Raw genomic sequence first — 21357 nt, forward strand, 5'->3', positions numbered from 1 at the left:
TGTGGGATGAACCTTATTTATTCAAGCAAGGTGTTAAAAGAATGGTTATGAGGTGTGTACTAGAAGCGGAAGTGCACTAAGTGTTGGATAGTTGCCATTCATCACCATATAATGGCCATCATGTAGGAGAGCATACTGCGCATAAGGTACTTCAATCTGGATTCTTTTGGACAATATTGTTCAAAGACGCTGCAGGGTATGTAAAGAGTTGTAATCAGTGTCAACGAATGGACACAATCTAAGGAAGACATAAAATGCCATTGAACAACATTTTAGAGGTTGAAATCTTCGATGTATGGGGAATGAATTTCATGGGTCTGTTTCCACCATCTTGTGGGAGTCAATATATCTTGGTGGTAGTGGATTATTATCCAAATGAGTTTAAGCAGTAGCCCTTCCCACGAATGACTCGAAGATGGTAAGCAAGTTCCTAAAGAAGCACATCTTTACTTGTATTGGAACTCCCAAGGCAATTATAAGTGATGGAGAATCACATTTTACCAATCAAACAGTGAAGAACCTATTGACTAAATTTGGGGTACGCCACAAGGTGGCCACAGTTTATCATCCACAAACCATTGGACAGGTAGAAGTCTCTAATAGGGAAGTTAAGCAAATTCTGCAAAAGACTGTCAATGCACAATGGAAGGATTGGGCAGAAAAGCTAGATGAGGCATTATGGGCATATAGAACTGCGTATAAAACCCCTATCTGAACATCTTCTTATCAAATGGTGTTTGGTAAATTATGTCACTTACCGGTGGAGATAGAGCATCAAGCCTACTAAACAATCAAAAAGTTCAACCTTGATCCCAGGCTAGCAGGATGGAAGAGGTTACATCAGTTGCATGAGTTAGAAGAATTTAGGCTCCACGCCTATAAAAACGCCAAGCTTTACAAGGAGAAAACCAAGCGATGGCATGATAAGCACATCATCACTCATACTTTTGAACCAGGACAAAAGGTACTCTTCTTTAACTCTAGACTTAAGCTTTTTTCAGGAAAGTTGCAGTTCAAATGGAGTGGACCTTTCGAAGTTGTGCGTATGACACCACATGGAGGTGTAGAAATGTGGAATGCAATAAAGACGTCCACATTTTTGGTTAATGGACAAAGGGTTAAGCATTACTTTGGGAAGGATGTTGATCGTTAGGAAAAAATTATGGAATTGGACAATGAGTGAAGCAATAGCTGGGTCGTGTCGCGATAATAAATTAGGCGCTACGCAGAATGCAACCCGTGAGGTATCATGTGTTTTAATTATAAATTTTGGTTGCTTATTTTGGTTTTACTAACATTTAATGTTGTTGAGTATATAAGATAGTTTGTGAAATAAAAGAGCATAAAAGAGGAGATTTAGACGAAGCATAAACAGTGTGGTCCACGACAAGTCCGCATCGCAGACCTATACCATCTCAGTAAAAAATGTTGCCCTGGTATATTTCAAAAAAAATTGATGTTGAAAAATAATTCATAAGGAAAGTCCGTGCCAAGTCCGCATCATGGACTTGGCTTATTTCAGCATAAAAATGCAACTTGGAATCTTGGAATGCAAAACCAGTGTGGTCCGCGACAAGTCCGCGTCGCAGAACTTGGCCTATTTTCAGGAGGAATGCAATTTAAGAATTTTCGACACAAAATAGTAAGGTCCGCGACAAGTCCGCATCGCGGACCTGGATATTTTCAACATAAAACAAATTTGGAATTTTAGGACTTAAAACAGTAAGGTCCTCGACAAGTCATGTCGCAGATCTGGAGCAATTTTTGGAAATATAAAGGTAAAAAGATGGGGTTTGACCCATTTTTAATAGGTACACCATTGAAAACAGTTTTAAAACCCCTCCAACCCCATTTTCCCTCAGTTAAAATATTTTTCTTCATCTTTAACTCTCAAATCTCTCTAAAATCTGTGATGCCCTTTGCAATTTTCAAACCAATTTCTGTGGAATTTTTACTTTATCACCAAAAAGGTATGTGTTCTTGAACTACTTTGATGACCTAAATTATTGTAATCTACATATAATGAGTTCTTGAACCTTTAATTGATTTCCATTGAGTTTTAGAATAAAGTGCTTATAGGTATGAGTAAACTAATTGTGTAGAAATTTTGTGTGATGATTAACTGATTGAGGGTTTAGTTTTCTGAACTCTAACCCTATTTTTGATGCTTAAAGAGGTATGGGTTTTGTAATGGTTATGGGTATTGTGTGTTGAATTCTTGAGTAAACATGCATATATTAATGAGTTGAAGTCAAGTTTTATTGTGAAGAAGTGTGGGATAAAGTTTATTGTGTTTCAAATCATATTTTGAAAATATACCTACAGCAAAGATGAAGTTATATGCCTATTTATGCTTAACCTTTAATAAAATATTGAGTTGATTTTTAGAGTAATTATAAGTTTAATGAGGGTGATAAAGTAGTGTTATGAAGTTTGGATTGAAATAGTTATATTGTTCAATTATGCAAGTTAATTGTTTCGGTCCTAGCAATATGGTAAATTAAGGGGACTGTTCTGGAACTCATATAGAATGGAAGTCACCATGTTAATAATTGTGAAGTATGGATTGGTTTGTTAGCATATTTGTGCATAGTAGTCAAATGAAGGTAAGTGTGAGTACCTTCATATTATTTGTGTGCTAATGAAATGTGTAAGTATGGGGTACGGGCCCTAAGTTCTAATGATTAGTCAAGGCTTATATGTTGTTGTTGGCTTGGTTGTTTGCAGTAAACATGTCAACCAGCAGAAGATCAGGAAAAGAGCCGGCAGCCCTAGGGAGCAGGAAGAGGAATATAGGAGTACCATCTATACCACCGGCTCTATCAATGCCTCGAGGCCAGACTCGTCGATATGATATCAAGGCAGTATACCCAGTGGTAAGAATTAGTACAAGCGCCACACTGAGGCGTGATATCTTTCAGACATGCCGATCAATAAGGAGAATTGGCCAGGGACTACCCCTATATTTTGCAGAGGCTAGACGAGCGGAATATGCTGTTCTTATTTGTTGAACCAAGGCCATGTAACCTGCATATAGTGCATGAATTCTACACCAACTACCAACTAGATCAACTCACACACTTCATAACAGTCTGAGGGGTAGATGTTCCCCTCTCCCCTATGGTCATAAATGAATTATTGGGCATTCCTGAGATGCCGACCACCGCACTGACAGACCTGAATATTCAGCCACCATACCAAGATATCAGACACACTTTATATGGGCCTCTATTTATGGATGAGTGGGTACGTCATGGGCTGCGTGGCTACCACATCATATTTCGGTACGCAGTTATGGACAAAGATTGTAATATATAATCTGATTTCGGACCTACACTACACAGAGCTAACACGGGATAAGGTGTGCTTGGTTTATGCCTTCATGAAAGGGATATGTGTGAATATTGGTGTGGTGATCAAGTTCACCATCCAAAAGTGTAAGGTGCATAGAGGCAGGGGATATGGATTCAGTGGCCTTATTATAGAAATATGCTGGCGAGCAGGGGTCCCCAAGGAACAATATGATTATATGGCCTCCCTCCCATCAGATTCATTTGATGTCACAAATATCAAGGGGCCTGACTACACTCATGGCCCAGTCCTCACTACATAGAAATGCGCAAGGCACGATGATATGATCACGTCCCGTATATTTGGCCTTAAAATGCTGCGCCACCGTACATGAGGACGTCCGTTAACTGATGAGGAGCTTTGGGAAGTCGAGAGGCGATACCCACTGAATGAGCATGCCATGGTTATTCTTGGATTGAGAAGAGATTTCTACAAGCCAACTGTAAATGACATCCCTACGGATGAAGACAAGAGAAGGACCAGCTCGGATGTAGAATCAAACTTGGAAGCGATAGACTTTGACCCATTGGAAGAGGAGGATACAGATGCAGGTGGTCAAATGGATGAGTAGATAGGGAAGTCTACTATTCTGTGCTCTAAGGACATTGCCCAACTTAAAGTGTGGGGTGGACGTCTGTTTAATTCTGTTAATTATTCTTTTTATTTATTTATTTATTTTTGCTACTAGTATGATGATATTTAGATGGATTGATAAAGTGTGGTTGTTTTTGTTAGATTTATGTGTGAGTTATCTAGAGATATGCTTGTTTATTTTTGTTCTTACTGATATTTTCTTTGGTGAATTTTTGGGTTCCATGGCATTTGTTTTCGGTTCTTTGTACATGGATAGTTCCTTTTGAACCGTACAAAAAAGGAGTTTAGACAGTTGTAAGGTATATAGAGTATTTTTCCAAACTACCAGAGTGCATAGATAGTAGGAACATGAAAAAGTGACTAACTGAAGCACCTAAAACTTGATTGTTAGCTTTTGAATAATGTTGAGTTCATGTGACTGTGGTTAGAATTTTTGAGGAATTGTCATCTTGAAATTAAACATGTGCAATGTGTATTAGATCAATTATGTAATCCTGGTTGTTTTTTATTGCTAGAACTTACCCTGTGTGTGTGAGTAGTGAAAATAAAGGAAGTTTTGACTTCAAGGAAAGGATCTAGGCAATTCTTTGGTAACCTCATTCTAAAACCACATGTGTACCTACCTAAAGTTAAATCCTTAGTTAGCCCTGTTGAGCCTTTAACTTGATTCTTTGGCAGCCTAGTTTAAAACCTATTCCCATTTTTTTTGACTTCAGGAAAAGGATCTAGGTAATTCTTTGGTAACCTCATTCTAAAACCACCTGTGTACCTACCTGAAGTTAAATCCTTAGTTAGCCCGGTTAAGCCTTTAACTTGATTCTTTGGCAGCCTAGTTTAAAACCTATTCCCATTTTTTTATCTGAGACCATACTTTTGATCCAAGAAGCCAATCGCTTTATAAAATATGAATTGGGGAAATAGGAGGTCCATAACCTTAGGTTGTTAAAAATAAAATCAAGGGTGAAGATGAAAAGAATGTCAAACACATCATGGTGGAAGATAAAAAGAAAAATTCCTCTACACAAGAGAAATTAAGTGAAAAGTTGATCTAACAAAAGAACCCAGTGGTTGGGATAAGGTTATGGAATATTTGAATGGAATAAAAGAATGTAATGTGTTGAAAGTTCTTGAAAACCAAGACTAGACATGTCCAGTTTTGTACCCACTCATCTCCTCGCCCACATTACAACCTGAAAAGTCCTAAGTGATCCTTAAGTCTTAGCTGCCTCAATAGAGCTTCTGAATACGCTAAGGGCAAACCTATGGCATAGTTTAAGCAACCTGTGATTTCATTTTGAGAGAGTGAGCAAATTATGGTCCAAATATCCATGAATGTAATTGTGAGAGTATGGGTAATTCTTTCTCAGTGAGGCATGTTTAATAAATGAATGAAAATTCATAGAAGATTTTAATTCATCAAACCATGTGACACCACAAAGTTAACTTTTGTGTTTATATGGTGTTGAAGCAGTTAAGTGCTAAGACAAAAGATGTTTATGAAATGAGCTATTTGTGCACTCATGGTGGTTTGACAGAAATTGCTTTATATACCATATAATTGATTAATATAGAAATAAAATTGGAGTTTGTTCGAGGACTAACAAATCCATAAGTGTGGGGTGGTGATCTTGGGCACATTTACATGCCCAATAACAACTAAAACCCATAAATTATTTCTATATTTGAAAACAAAATTCCTAAAGTTGAGTTCATATTGTGCATATTTCGTATTGTTGTAACTAAATAGCATGTTTAGAAAATTTCAGGTCTAATTGAGTACAAATGGACATTAGAAGCGTGATTTGATGGAAATTAGAAATCAAAGGAGAAATAAAATCACAAGGCGACTAAAATACACTGCAACAAAGCAAATCGACATCATAGAATAAGGACCTACAGTTTATATTCCAAAACATGGAATGTATTGGAAAAAATAGTGTAGTCCGCGCCAGGTCTGTGACCCTTACTCTATTAAGAAGGAAATTTCCTGGTCTTCACTCTTCGTTCCTAACAAAGAATCAACAATGAAGAAATAAAATTATTTCACGAGGTAATGTGGTCTGTGATAAGTCCGCGTCGCGGACCTTGGACATGGGTGAGCAAAAATTCATCCCAAAAGCGGAAAAATGAAATGTTGTATTGGAATAACCCAAGTCCATGTTTCGTACTTCAGTGCCTTTGCTTTACCAACATATTTTTTGGCACTATAATTGGCACTTTTGTATATTCTAAAGGGGAGCACTTGTTCTTGTCGGAGAGAAGCGGAATAAAAATGAGAGAAGACCTAGTTTGGTGATATTTTCTCCTTTCTGTTTCACCTTAAATTCAAGTTTATGTTACAAATGATTCATGTAAACATCTCAGAGACTATGAAAGGCTAAATTCCCTTGTTCTTGGGTTGTAGCCATAAGATGAAGGTTTAATTCTTGTTTTCTTTGTTTAAAATAGGTTTCATATAAAGTTAATCTTATATTCTTATTTTAACGCTTGATCACCATTGAAACATATTTGTTGTCTATCCTTAACTCAAAAGATGAAAGGAAGATAGAACATTAGAATATAAGGAGCATGTTTGTTTTAGAGTTGTCTAGAATAATTAGTGTATAGAATGATTGTGACACATATCTATACACCGTGTTTGGTTGCTAAACAGAATGAAAAGATTAATGCATTTTTGTTGGAGTTTATCCCCACTCAACGATGTAGTTAAGCTGTCAACAAGAATAGGCAATTAGAGATTGGAAGATCATAATTATAAAATCAACCCTATAAATCAGTAATTGGGAACCCTTGGATACCAAGGTAAAAGAGGTTAAACCAGAAATCATAAATTGCTACAACCCAAGGACTCTTCTTTAAATTGATAACTCTAATTGACATATTTTAAGTAGTTTTCACCTAGTTTTGGTATTATCATTTGTAGATATAAACAAACTCAACTTTTTGAGACACACACTAATAATTCATTTCACTGTAAATTTAACTAAGCCTAGTTGCATACTCCTCGTAGGTTAGACATCCGACTCTCAAAAAGAGCCAATATATTACTTTTAAGACCATGTATACTTGAGTGTGCGTTTGGAGAGCAACACGAGCCAGCCCACTCAGAAAGCCATGATCTACTGAACTAATATTAAATCTAGAGGGGGAATACCATCAGCCCTAGTTTGGGTGTCCTCCTCTTGTTCATCCTTCTCTTGCTCTTCTCCAACTTCCACCTCTCCCTCAAACTCATTATGGGGAGTAGGAGGGACCTTACCTACCAGCACGTACTTGATAAAGACCTCCACTCTGGCAGGTGCTACTCTCCCTATGCCCTTGCCTCACCTTCTTCTTCTGCCTCTTCCTCTGCCACACCCTCGAATGTCTGGCTCTTCTTCTACCTCCATTGGAGCTACGGGCCTGATACTGTTATAACGAGTATTGACCATCTGCAGATAAGAGAGTAAAAAAGGTTAGATACAAATTTGGATCGCCAGATACCAATTATAATCAAGTTATAGCATGAAATAAATAAGACAATGAAACTTTTCCTAAAATATTGTAGTTTCTCAAAGAAAAGTACAGACATCTCCGTACCATTCCACAAGACTCTACTAGACTCATTTTGGTACGACATAATCAACGAACCTAGGATTTGATATATCATGACCTGACTTAGGTCCTAGTCATAACACGTCGATCAAAACCCCGAAGGGCTCCAACCAAGCCTTTTATTCATATTATACGCATACCTAAGGTAAAGTAAATGAGAAAACACCATAAGATAGTCTAAACCATAAATAGGAAATGAAGAATATCACATGACAGCACATTTGTCCAACTAGATACCTCTACTCATGAACATGGTCAGAGGCTAAGACATTTCCCTAGCTCACCCCCAAAATGAAAAATAACAAAAGTCTTTGGAAACAATAGCCAACTCAATAAATATGTCCCCAATAAATAAGGACTCACCATAACTTCGCCGGATAGGAAAGCTTAACTAGCCACGTGGATGGATATGATCCTCAACCTTAACCCCTACATTATGAGACAATGTAGGCAAAAAGTATACATTAGTACATTTGAACGTACAAAGTATAAGGGAATGACATATAACATAAATAATGAATTGCACTGGCCAAGTAAATTACATGACAAGATAAGATAAGTAAAGTCATGAGAGATTCATAATGATCAAAGCATTTGAAATGCATAATGTAGATCACAAAAATACATAAGAGATCATACATATATGGGATAGGAACTATAACTGATAATAAGACCATGCGAGCTATAACATGGAACCTCGATATTACCACTACACCGGAAAAAGGGGAATCTACTTGCCAAGGTAGACTCTACCCCACTAGGTGGATCATAATGTACGCTATATGTGGATCCAATAGCTAAGCCATGAAGGCAACCTACGGTGCCACATACTTATGGGACAAGAGACTTTATATAAGGACCCCATAGTTTGAGTCCCCACCTCAAGTCCACATTCGGTGCTAAGTCAAATCCTACGGAATACAAATATAGCATGAAAATCGTAATGGATATATATCATAGTCATGATCATAGGTTTGAAATCATAGAGTATCTCATTTTCATAACATATGTGCAATGTGAGTATTGTCCTTCCACATTACAAATCATACATACATAGTCATAATTCATACTTGGAAATTTCTTGCTTAGGTCCGCGACACGGAGCTGCTCCTGGATAGGATAATTTTTAGCCAATGCGATTTTGACTCAGGGACAAATTACATTGAACGGGAATAAGTGGGCGACGCAAAGCTGCCGTGCACCTCACTGTTTTGGGAAATTTTTGCAAAAATTCATCTTTTGATACACGATTCCTAAAAATCTGCCGAGACCATTCACCCGCAGGTTTGCACACCCTTATCGACAATCAGGACTCAAATTTATCAAAAAGAATAAGGATAATGTATTACACAAGCGGCCTATTCCCAAGACATTCTTAAGACACTAATGAGCATTTTGAGAAATATTACAATATCTCCTTCTTGGAAATATTCATCTCGAATGAGAGTCAACTAACATAAGAAGAACATGAAAAGAGGACTAGCAACCAAACTTGGATATGAGGACACCTTAAAATGCATAGAACATGTAAACTTCATACTTAACATAAAACATGGCCCATTTGAAAAATTATTTTCATGAATCATGCATGTATATGTATGACATATGGAACTAAAATGTAGGAGTTTAATCGATTTGATCATGAACAACTTAGTATCTTAAAGCTTGAGTGGAAGAAACGAGATACAGATAATGCTTCATCATGTCCGCTTCTGCTTTCCATATAGCACTCTCTACTTGTTGATTCCTCCAAAATACTTTTATGGACGCAATGTCTTTATTTCTTGACATCTTCACTTGCTGGTCTAAAATTTCCACCAGGACTTTCTCATAAGTCAAATTCTCTTCAACGTTCACAATTTCCAATAACACAACAAAGTTTGGATCACCCACAAATTTCCTCAACATTGACTCATGAAATACCGGATAAACCATAGCCAACTCAAATGGAAAGACTAACTCATATGCCACTTTGCCAATACGCTTCTATATTCTATAGGATCCTACATATCGAGGACTCAACTTTCCTTTCTTACCAAACGCATTACACCTTTCATAGGTGAAACCTTCAAATATACCTAATCATCCACATCAAATTCAAGCTCTCTCCTCCGAGTGTCTAATTATGACTTTTAACGACTTTAGGTCGTCTTCAATCTTTCCCTTATAAGCCTTACTTCAACTACCAAATCTGGAGCAATCAATGCCATATCACCTACTTTAAACCATCCCACCGGAGACCTACATCTTCTTCTATACAAGGCTTCAAAAAGAGTCATTTAGATGCTACAGTGATAACTATTATTATAGGCAAACTCAATTAATGGCAACTGCTCGTCCCAACTTCCTTTAAGATCATTCACACATACCCCTAACATAACATATCCTCTAAAGTTTGAATCGTTCTTTCGTCTTTTCTATCGGTTTGAGTAAGGAAAATGGTACTTAGCTTGACTCTAGTACCAAGACACTTTTTGTCACGACCCAACCCCGTAGTCCATAATGGGTGTCCAAGATGGACACTCGCGTATACCCCTATTAATTATAAGTACATCTGTTGTATGTTCACATATTGGCATAACCTGACTCCTAAGGGGGGTCACAATGTATCAATAGGCAACATAACACATAAGCCAATGAGGCTGTCATAGTATGTGGGGTCGTTCCATTATAAACACACACGCGAGCCGACAAGGCTGCCGCGATATAGAGGAATGTCCTAAAGCATAATTTATATAGACACAACTGAACACACATATAAATACAACCTACACCCATGCCTACAGACCTTTAAGAACAGTACGGTAACATATGATGGGACAGGGCCCCCGCCGTACCCCTGAATAAATAAATATATACATCAAAGGTTCAGTACCCAAAGCTAGGCTCCAATACAATAGAGCTTCTCTCAAAATTTCTGAGTGGAATCCTAAGCTGGTGGATTCTCAAAATGTGCGTCTATACCTGCGGGCATGAAATGCAGCCTCCCAAAAAGAGGGGGTCAGTATGACATATGTATTTAGTATGTAAATATAAAACATCATAAGGAGATTACAGCCGATATAGGGATGCAGGGGGAAGTATAACATTTACCAAATCACTATACCTGCGTCTTATAAAATGGAATCATGTACATCATTGTCACATACCATATCCGGCCTGTTGTGGGACTCGGTATTGCAATTGTATCACTATATTTTTATATGCATGCCTATATACTGTATCCGGACCTTTAGTGAGGGACTCGGTGAAGAGAGTAATATACACTTATATTATACCCATCCTGTCATGGGACTAGGTGTCATCATCATATCATCATGTCATCATATATATCATACCGTACCCGGTCTTTTAGTAAGGAACTCGGTGAATCTGTCATATACCATACTCGGCCCTCTAGTAAGGGACTCGGTGAATGATCATATCTTCATATCATCATATACATATATTATACCCGGACGGGACTCGGTGAAATTGTAGTAAAGTTGTGCACGATTAACATACTCGGCCCATTATGGGACTCAGTAGAAGATATATTAACAACATGAATGAGCAGAGTAGTGAGTAATCATATGCAAGTCAAATCATCATCTGAGGCTCCATGAAATAGTCAAGTGACCCGTCACTTGAAGATCGGGGTGGTAATTATCCTAAGTACCCTCTAAAGGTCATTAGGAATCATCTCAAATGGAACCTCAGGAATCTTAGACGTGTATCAAGACAATGCTACACAACTTATGCAATCAGAGACATTTATCATCATAGAGACCTTAGGAATAGGAGCTTACGCATCCAATCACTACTCAATATATAGAAGGCTCGAGGGTAGTAATTCAACTACTTTAAGAACTTTATCATTCGAAAGTGAGTAAGAGTCACGAGTTATGCTCGTAGCCTATGAATGGAATTACCTCCAAACTTATATCATACATCATTTCAATTACATTTAATATATTCCAAAAGAAAGAAGAGATAGGCTTTACATGTACTACTTTTCATCACATAGAAGACTTGAAAGGCAATAACTCAACTATTGCAGGAGTTCTAACATCAAGAAGTGGATAAGAATTATGAATCATACTTGGAGTTTTATAAATATAATTATCCCCACATTTCATATACAAACTATTTATGGCTAAGACATTCCAAGAGTAGAGAAGGATAGCTTCACATACCTCTTATGGATTAATCTTAACCACACTTGCTTCATCGCCCTCTAAACCCATTTAACACGAAAGTAATACTAATATTAATAACCTTCAACTTTCCAGCTTCTAAACCTACAACCAAGTATCCATAAGAATCATTTCCTCATTTGCCTTTCTCGACTAGTCTATTAGTTAGTTAAGAAGTTAACGAAAATCGAGCAGCATCTCCCCTATAACTCGCCCTATCCGAATTTCCAGTTACACCTCTGATTGGTACATTTATAACAACAACAACAACCAGCAGCCATATACAATTAAATTACTTCAACATTATGCAATACATGCTCCAAGAAACTCATCCAAAACCACAATATGAAAATAGGGTTTTCAATTTTTATTTCGTAAAATCTTAACCACACGGAATGGGACATGATGTGGCTGCAACCAGAAGCACCCATACCTCTTTTGAACCATGTTTCTAGCCCCTTTAACTCACACAAACTAACTTCAACACAACATCATGTTAATAACAACACTACTCAACTTCAATTAAACTAGAACGACTTCAATTCCGTTCGTTTACAACATCAATCATAATTATGCAATTTTCTTACTTCCAAATTCATTTAACATACGTAATCTTTCTATTATGACATCATTAACTCCAATTCAAAAGGAGGAACCTTACCTTGCCGAAAATCGACCTCAAAAGATCCTTAACATGGCTGAAAATTGGTGGGCTATTTGCTTCACTGCCTTGCTGCCCCAAATAATTAATTTACGCCATTAAACACCATTACTTAATTGAAGAATACCTTCGATAATTAATTCATGAAACAAAAGTCGAGGGCTTACCTTGTTTGTGGCCAAGTCGTAGCTATTCTCTCTTTTTCTCTAGCTTTCTCTAGTTTTTTTTCTAAGTTTTTCCAAGGTGAAAGATGAATTAGTGACTCCTTAGTCATTAATATGTGCATATATACCCCGAAATAGAGGGTGACAAATGTCAACCCCTAAGTGTGACACATGTCAACCCCTAAGGGTGACATGTGTCCAGCCCTTATTAGGCTATCGCATCCATGCACCTATTCCCTGGCTGCCACATGGCAGGGTGGGGTCCATCCCAAGCAGGTGCGTCACCTACTTGGTCCAAGTAGGTGAATCACCTACTGCCATATGGCCTCTCCTCCTGCTACCACGTGTCCCCTTCTCTTGTTGCCATGTGTCTTCCTCTCCCTTTTCGAGGTTCATAATATCGTCTTACTTTAAGAAACTATGTAATCCTTGCTACGTAGGCTCGGTATGTACTCAAGTAGCTTAAGTATGTAAGGCATCCAAGTCGGTAGCTTACGCAAGTAGGTCAATTACCACGACTTACTACTGGGCCTCCAACTCCTTTCCAATCCTTCCAAGCCTATTTCCAACCATTGCTACTCACATAGAACTTCATAGATAACATGGATCACATGGCAATCTTTTAGAAAATGAAAAAAAAACATGTTCCAATGTACGAAAGTGCAGGGTATAACACTTTTGAAATGACCTCCAAAAATGTAAAGTGAATTGAGTACCTCTATTCGGTATAATCGACAAAGAAACACCATAAAGTTTCACAAGTTCACAAATGTACAACTTAGCATAGTCTTCAGCTCCATAAGAAGTTCTAACCAATAAAAAATGTATTGATTTAGTCATTCGGTCCACAACAACCCAAATAGAATCATGTTGTCTCCTAGTACGAGGCAAACTCATTACAAAGTCCATATTCACATCTTTTCACTTCCAAGTAGGAATCTCAATGTCTTGACTAAACCACCCAATATTTTATGCTTAACTTTAACTTGTCGACAATTAGGACACTTAGCCACAAACTCCGCTATGTCCTTCTTCGTGTCATTCTACCAATACACTTCCCTCAAATCATGATACATAGTAAAGAAACGCCCAATACATCATACATTCACCCATATTCCATAAACACCACATTCAAGCCTAGTTCTATAATCATTTTAATATACTTACTTGAAGTCCTTAACAAAAATCATCAATATCCTATACAATCACTCACATATCGACAACAACACATTCAAGCCTACCATTCTAACCACTTTATGGATCCCTCAAAGTCAACATCGCTTAAGAATTTCCATGTCTACCTTAGCATCTCTACATATGCATTTGCATTACCTTCTACCAAAGGCACACTAATATACTCTGACCTAACCATTGCACCCAACAAGATCCCTCTAGCTCTTCCTTCACTTCTATAGACTTAAATGGAATAAACATACTTCAATCATCACAATACAGAACACCTACTCTACCTCTAATCTTTTCTAACTCATCTATCAAGAACTGTAAGTTCCATTCAATACCATTTCTCTTAGGCCATTTACATTCGAAACTCCTAAGAAATCTTGGTAATGAAATACTTCATCTCCCCCTTGTAAGAGAACCTCTATCTTCTCATCAACCGCTAATTTCTCATGCACTACCAATCATAACTCCTAACCATCTCAAACAACAACACCCTCATTAGCATCACTCAAACTTACCCTTAAATATTGAATCTTATAGGGGTATTAACCGAAAAAGGCTCTAGCAAGATTTCAGGAAATACATCAAAATGCACAAAATATGAGATCTTTAAATTCAACTTAAAACGTAATTTAAAATTGGCTTTATGAGCATGTATGCGTATGAAATGGCAGGGAAGAGCTAAAACATGGGGGTGCATGAGGAGGAACGTCGAAGGCTAGCACCTTTATTGATACTACAACTCAACCACCAAGTTATCAAGTCAATCATGGCACAACGAATATAAAACCAACCCTTAGCAATCATTACCATAACTAAAGGAAACTAATAACATACCAAATGAAGCAGCTCGAGCCATCTCTCTTCCTCTTCTAGTAGCCATCAGACAATCCCTCATCTTGTGTCCCATATCACTACACTTGTAGCAACCCTCCTTATCGGCCATGCATTCTCCTTTATGAGTCATACCACACCTTTCATAAGGAGATAAAGGACGTTATTGCTGGTTAGGCCTAGACACCTAGGCATTAGCAAAAGATGAACCACTATCGATTCGAGCTCTCTTGGACATCTCTTTCAACTTCTTTTTCTCTATTTGCTCGACATATGTCATGAGCCTAAATATATCCATTTACTTTAATAACATGGACATCTTACATTCTTTGACAACCAAATCCGAAACTCCCAATATGAACTTACTCATTTGGGTTCGAGAGTCGGACACCAAGGTCAGAGCATATTTGGACAACTTCATAAACTTGGGGGCATACTCCCTCACACTCATATCATCTTACTTAAGATTTATGAATTCTAACACTTTCGCCTCCCTCCCTTCAATTGGAAAGAAGTGATCAAGAAATGCAACCTTAAAATTCTCCTTAGACGCATGTTTTGGAAATCACAAAGAATAATCGTTAAGAGGGAAGAAAATCTTAGAACATACTCTACCACACAACATAGATCATGAAAAAAGTGAGAATTCCTAAAATGTCTCATAGCCTCCTATTCATAAATGTGGTGCACTTCACACTTATGAATAAGACTTTACTTGACGCGGCAAGTTGGACACCCTAGGACACTTGAAGCTTGTGTTCTAATACCAAGTTTGTAATGACCTGATTTAGGTCCTAGTCGTAACACAGTGATCAAAATCCCGAAGGGCTCCAACCAAATCTCTTATTTATATTATAAGCATACATAAGGTAAAGTAAAAGCAGAAATATCATAAGAGAGTCTAAACCATGGATAGAAAATAAAGAATGTCACATGATAATATAGACTCGAAATATTTGTCCAACTAGGTGTCTCTACTCATGAACATGGGCAAAGGCTAAGACATGTCCTTATCTCACCCTCAAAATGAAACATAAAAAAAGTCATTGGAAACAATAGCCAACTCGATAACTATGTCCCCGATAAATGAGGACTCACTACAACTTCGTCGGATAGGAAAGCTTAACTATCCACGTGGATGGATATGATCCTCAACCTCAAATCCTATATTATGAATATAGGCAAAAAGTATGCATTAATATGTTTAAATGTACTAAGTATGAGGGCATGACATGCAACGTAAATAATGAAATGCATTGGCCAAGTAAAATACATGAGAAAATAAAATAAGTAAAGTCATGCGAGAGTCATAATGATCAAAGCATATGAAAAACATAATGTAGATCATGAAAATACATAAGAGATCATAGATATGTGGGATAGGAACCATAACCGACAATAAGATCATGCGAGCTATAACATGGAATTTCAATGTTACCCCTACACCAAAAAAGGGAAATCTACTTGTCAAGGTAGACTCTACCCCACTAGGCGGATCATAACGTACGCTCTATGTGGATCCAATAGCTAGTCCATGAAGGCAACCTACGATGGCACATACTTATGGGACAAGAAACTTTATATAAGGACCCCATATTTCGAGTGCCCACCTCAAGTCCATATTCGGTGCTAAGTCAAATTTCACGGAATACATACATAGTATAAAAATCGTAATGGACATATATCATAGTCATGATCATAGGTTTGAAATCACAGAGTAGCTCATTTTCATAACATAAGTGCAATATGAGTATTGTCCTTCCACATTACAAATCATACATACATAGTCATAATTCATACTTGAAAATTAGGGTAAAACATGATTGCATGATCAATTGATTTGAAAATCATGAAATTGACTTAAAAATATGCATGATCATATACTTTCTATCAGCCCATACATACTTCATAAAGATAATATCATTTGGAAATATAGATGAAAATACCTATAATTCATATCATGAACCCTAAATATCAATATAGAAAAAATCATGTAAAAATACTTCAACTCAATGCAATAACCATCAATTTATACGAAAATAGACTCGTAATCATAATTTAAATTATAATTCATTCAATTGGAGTAGAGATCATAAAACCCATAAAATTTCACACTTTAATTTAATAAAATACTTGAGAAATTGATTGGGCTTCATGGATGAAAGAATTCATGAATCAATACCCACATACCTTGAGTGAGAAGACAAAAGAATTTGGAAGAATTTGAGAGTTTTGATGGAGAGCTTGAGTGAATTTCTTGGAGGTCTTCAATGGAGTCCTTGAAAGCCTTTTGTAGAGAGAGAAATATTTGAGTAGGTGAATTGTAGAAGAATGAATGAAATTAAGGGTTTAGGGTAGTTTATAGAATAGAATTAAGCCCTAAAAATGTCCAAGTTCATTAACTAATAATTAGGGAAAAGTCTAAAGTGACTTTACTTAAAAATTGAATTCGGACAAAATTTCTTGCCAAGGTCCGTGACGCAGAGCTGCTCTCGTATAGGCCAATTTTTAGTGAATGATATTTTGCCAGATTTTGATTCGAGGAAACATTACATTGAACGGGAACAAGTGGGCAACGCGGAGCTGCTGCGTACCTCACTGTTTTATGTAATTTTTTCCAAAATTCATCTTTTGATACACGATTCCTAAAATTTTATCGAGACTATTTTCTCGCAGGTTTTGATCCCCTAATCGATATTCTAAATTAGGATTTTCCAGAAAGAATAAAGATAATGTGTTATGCGAGAGGCCTATTCTCAAGGCATTCTTAAGACACTTATGAGCATATTGAAGAATATTACATGATACCAACTTTGTCACGACCCCAATCAGCCGTGACTGGAACCCACAACTAACCCTTCAGTGGGAGAACAATTCTAAAATATCTAGCAACAATAATCGCAAAGTAACCTAAGTTTTTAAGAAAACAACTAGTGATCAGCCCAAACATATGCGGAAGTAAACACATCCTAGGAATTGAAAGTTGTCCGTACTAAAACACTAACCAAATGTCAATGTAAGAAAAAAAGGAACACTCTCAAAAGAAGTCAAAATACTAAATAAATGTTTGCATATCCGAGTCTCGAAAGAAGGACTGAGACTAATGAGAAAGTCCACGACAACATGATAATATAGCTCACCCTTGGACTTTGAACAAGCTTCTACTCTTCTAATCGAGGTCTCTCCGCAGCCAGCTGAATATTCCTTGTACTCAATAAAAGGCAGAGCAAGAGTAGTATTAGGACACAAAATAATGATGTACTGGTAGGATCACCCGGTTAGCCAGTAAGAGGATCATGGACAAGTAAATACAACACAATAGGCATATACATATACTGAATAAGTCAACTAATCTCAAGTTCAACCATTCAGTAAATTCAATATCTTCCACATGCTATAACTTCACACAAGGGTCCTGTCAAAGGACCTACAAACAATCAACTTTCTGTCGGAACATGACACCTGATCCAAATATGTGTCAGAACGCGATACCCGATCTAAATATATCATGTCAGAACGTGACACCCGATCCAAATATATGTCAGAATGTGACACCTGATCCAAGCATACAAAAATCATAAATATATTCAGTATTTAAAGTATTTATATCACCAAGAACAGGTTCATCACAAAAATAGGCCAACAAGTGATCATTTCACACATAATCTAACATGTTTCCCTATTCATATACACGCATGCATATCATGAAGCAATTTAACAAGTATATAAAACACATATGGGAAACTAGACCATCACCTACCTCAAATTCACACTTCAACAACCTTACAATGCAAGAGCTTTCCCTTTCCAAATTCGTTTTTCTCATTCTTGGTCTAGAAAACAGTAAATACATATAAAGGATCAACACAATGGACTAACTATCATGAAAAATAAAACAATTCAAACCTTAGGCCAAACTCATGATCCTAACCCCACCCTAAGACTATTTTCCACCATTAGTTTTTTGTTCAAACCCTTCTCCAATGATTACCAACCATAATTTCTAGGTTCTAGGAATCAAATGATGAATTTAGGGAGTAAATCCTTACCTTATGTGTGGAAATCCGTGGGAAATTGATAGAATTCGTCACAAGTCGCCTCTTAAAGTCTTAGAAACTGATTTTGCAGAAAAAGACAGTTTCTGAGATTTGTCATGACTTATGTCGCGACACCCCCACTCTGGCGAGATCCATCCCGCTCTAGCGGGTTGCACGGAAATAGAGAGCTCGGAGTTTGATCTCCAAGCTCCCATTTCACAACATACTCCCTTCTCAAGACGTATTAAAATATAGCCTTCACACCAAATCTAATTTTGAGAGTTTTACTCACCCGAATGTGATTCTGTTAAGCCATAAATGCTCTGTATCGTCTTGACTGTCAGTCTATCCAATTAAATTATAGATTTGATATCCATCATTCATATGACTATCTTAGACTTTATCTGACTCAAAATTCGCCCAAGTCTAACCTAGTCTAAAAAATTCAAAATTACTACCTGAAATTTTTTAGCTAGAAATCTTTTTCCATTGGCCTATTCCTTATGACGGGGACAGGTCATTACAAATGTGCTCTTGAAAATCCTATGACATAACACTTCATAAAAACTCATGAGAGGGGTAGGTACCTGAAAATAATGAAGTGATGAGTTCTCAATAAGTTATGTCGCATTGAGAACCGACACAAATGATATAATCGTTGAAGATATTTTTGATACATTAGCGCACAATATTATAAAAGATTATGAGAATCTCAATTCTACAGTATATTAAATCATACTGAAGTAGAAATATTTATCAAGTTAAAAGTGAAACGATGTATCTTGATAAGTGTGAAATATATTTGACTTGCAATCTAGACACTAGAAGATGTCATGCATTTAATATTAGTTGTTGTTACTTGACAAAATTGATATGAAAACTCTTAAAAAATTAAAAATGCTTAAAGCATATACAAGTTTTTGAAAAACTTATTTACAATCCTCATATGGATTAAATCAATCAAGAATCTTTTGTATTGTTATGAAAGTTGATGACTTGAATTGAACTCTTGAAGAATTTTCAAAAGGCAATAGATAATTTGTTTAAAGAAGTTGAAATAAGGAACTTGCAGAATTCTTTGGTCTGAAGTATGACCTCATTAAAGGGAAGAGCCATAAAAGGAGATAGAATCAAGCATATTTCACAAAAGCTTTTCTATACACATGAGCTCCCAAGAACGGTGATATCAATGTGCAACATATTTGTTCAAGTAATTATATGGCACCAAGTCTCTACTAAAGACAACTTTCAAGAAAATAATGCACAAGTTTGGAATGTGAAGATTCAAGTCTTTGGTTGATATTCTCATTAGAGGGAGTTACTACGCAATTACTCTTTTTTTCTTACAAGGTTTTGTTCCATTGGGTTTTTTGTAAGGTTTTTAATGAGTCATCTAATATGTGTTTTATTAGAAATGCGTGCTCTTTTTCCTTCACTAAATTTTTTTATCATTGGGTTTTTTCTAGTAAGATTTTAATGAGACACATAATATATCAAATAGACATCCAAGGGGAGTGCCATAAATATATTTGTATTATAGTGAATGTATATTATGTGGATTCCTTTGGAGAAAAATTAGAAATCCTATTTAAGAGCAAGTCAGTTTTCCCCTATAAATAAAGAAGTTTTGTAATTGATCTGTGAATATTCCTCAATCCCTGAAGATGGCTTCTCTATTCTCCCTACTATCTTTATTCTTGTTATTATTTTATATAGTTTCATAACAATAAAACCATTTTTTCACACTTGTAATGGTTAACTACTGCATATAAATTTCTTTTTGTAGAAAACTAGTGATTTTAAGGAATACTAACTTTTGATGCAGGAAGATGGCATTCCTTGGGAGATGCACGCGACTTGAATCTTTATGTTTTATTTTTGCAGGAGAAGTTGAAGGGAAAATCATGTTACACTAAAAAAAACACAGAAATTATCTATGAATTCTGTCGCTAAATTGCTCGTATCTAACAAAATTATTTGATAATTCTGTTGTTCTTTAGCTACAAAATTTATCGGTTGTTAGTTCTTCTTTTTTTTAGTAGTGTTATTGCAAGAACTAGCTCCTGAATGGATTTATGAAAAATTGGCATCTAGTGGGGATCTTCTCTTATGGTAAGCCTTGTTCTGTTTTTTTCTCTTTAGTTTACATGCTACTTCATAGTGTCTTTGTAGTCACAGCTGATCAACATGGTTTGATTTATATTTAATGGGTTTAAATTTTGAGATTTTTAGTATTGTACTCGTTATATTGTTAAATTATGGGTTCAGATCTAATATTTCTTAATATTGTAGTAGGTTTTTATCTCTATATCTCTACTTCATGTCGAAAGTTATGAAGTCTGTTATAATTCAAGTTTGATGCATCAACAAACCATAGGACCTGATTGGCAGATCTGGTCCCATAATCGGTGTGTCACATACCAAATGGGAGCCAGCTGTAAAAATTGTCACCACCTACTGTGGTTGGTGAGCAAATTAGAAGAGACTACAAACCATGAGACTTGATCAAGGGACCTGGTCCAGCTGTAAAAGCTGTCACCACCTGCTATGGTTGGTGGGCAGCAGCTGAAGGACAAAGATGTCCAGCCAATCAGAAAGTACTATGTTGTTTCTTTCATATGCTAAATACTATCTTTAGGACATGAGACAACTTAGTTTTCACACATCACATTTACAAGGCAAAAGGAAAAAAGTGTATATGCTCAAAAGAAAGAACACTTCCTCACAAGCCATCAATGGATCTGCTTGAGCTACTATTGAAGAAT

At 36.6% G+C, this 21357-nt stretch overlaps 1 protein-coding gene across 1 annotated transcript; it reads left to right on the forward strand.

Annotated features, from left to right (window-relative positions):
* The first annotated feature begins 415 nt into the window (after window positions 1–415).
* On the forward strand, window positions 416–1153 carry LOC129883628 (uncharacterized). Its single transcript, XM_055958252.1, has 2 exons — window positions 416–696; window positions 817–1153. Exons 1-2 carry the CDS (start codon window positions 416–418, stop codon window positions 1151–1153), a joined length of 618 nt encoding a protein of 205 aa, XP_055814227.1.
* The last annotated feature ends 20204 nt before the right edge of the window (window positions 1154–21357 follow it).

Source organism: Solanum dulcamara, chromosome 3, assembly GCF_947179165.1.
Source record: "Solanum dulcamara chromosome 3, daSolDulc1.2, whole genome shotgun sequence".
NCBI classification, from domain to species: Eukaryota; Viridiplantae; Streptophyta; class Magnoliopsida; order Solanales; family Solanaceae; genus Solanum; species Solanum dulcamara.

What these genes read in the sequence shown, in the direction of transcription:
- LOC129883628 (XM_055958252.1), top strand. Translation starts at nt 416, where the DNA reads ATGGTAAGCAAGTTCCTAAAGAAGCACATCTTTACTTGTATTGGAACT. An exon ending in TTATGGGCATATAGAACTGC is followed by an intron (nt 697 to 816) that starts GTATAAAACCCC and finishes CCTTGATCCCAG; the next exon opens with GCTAGCAGGATGGAAGAGGT.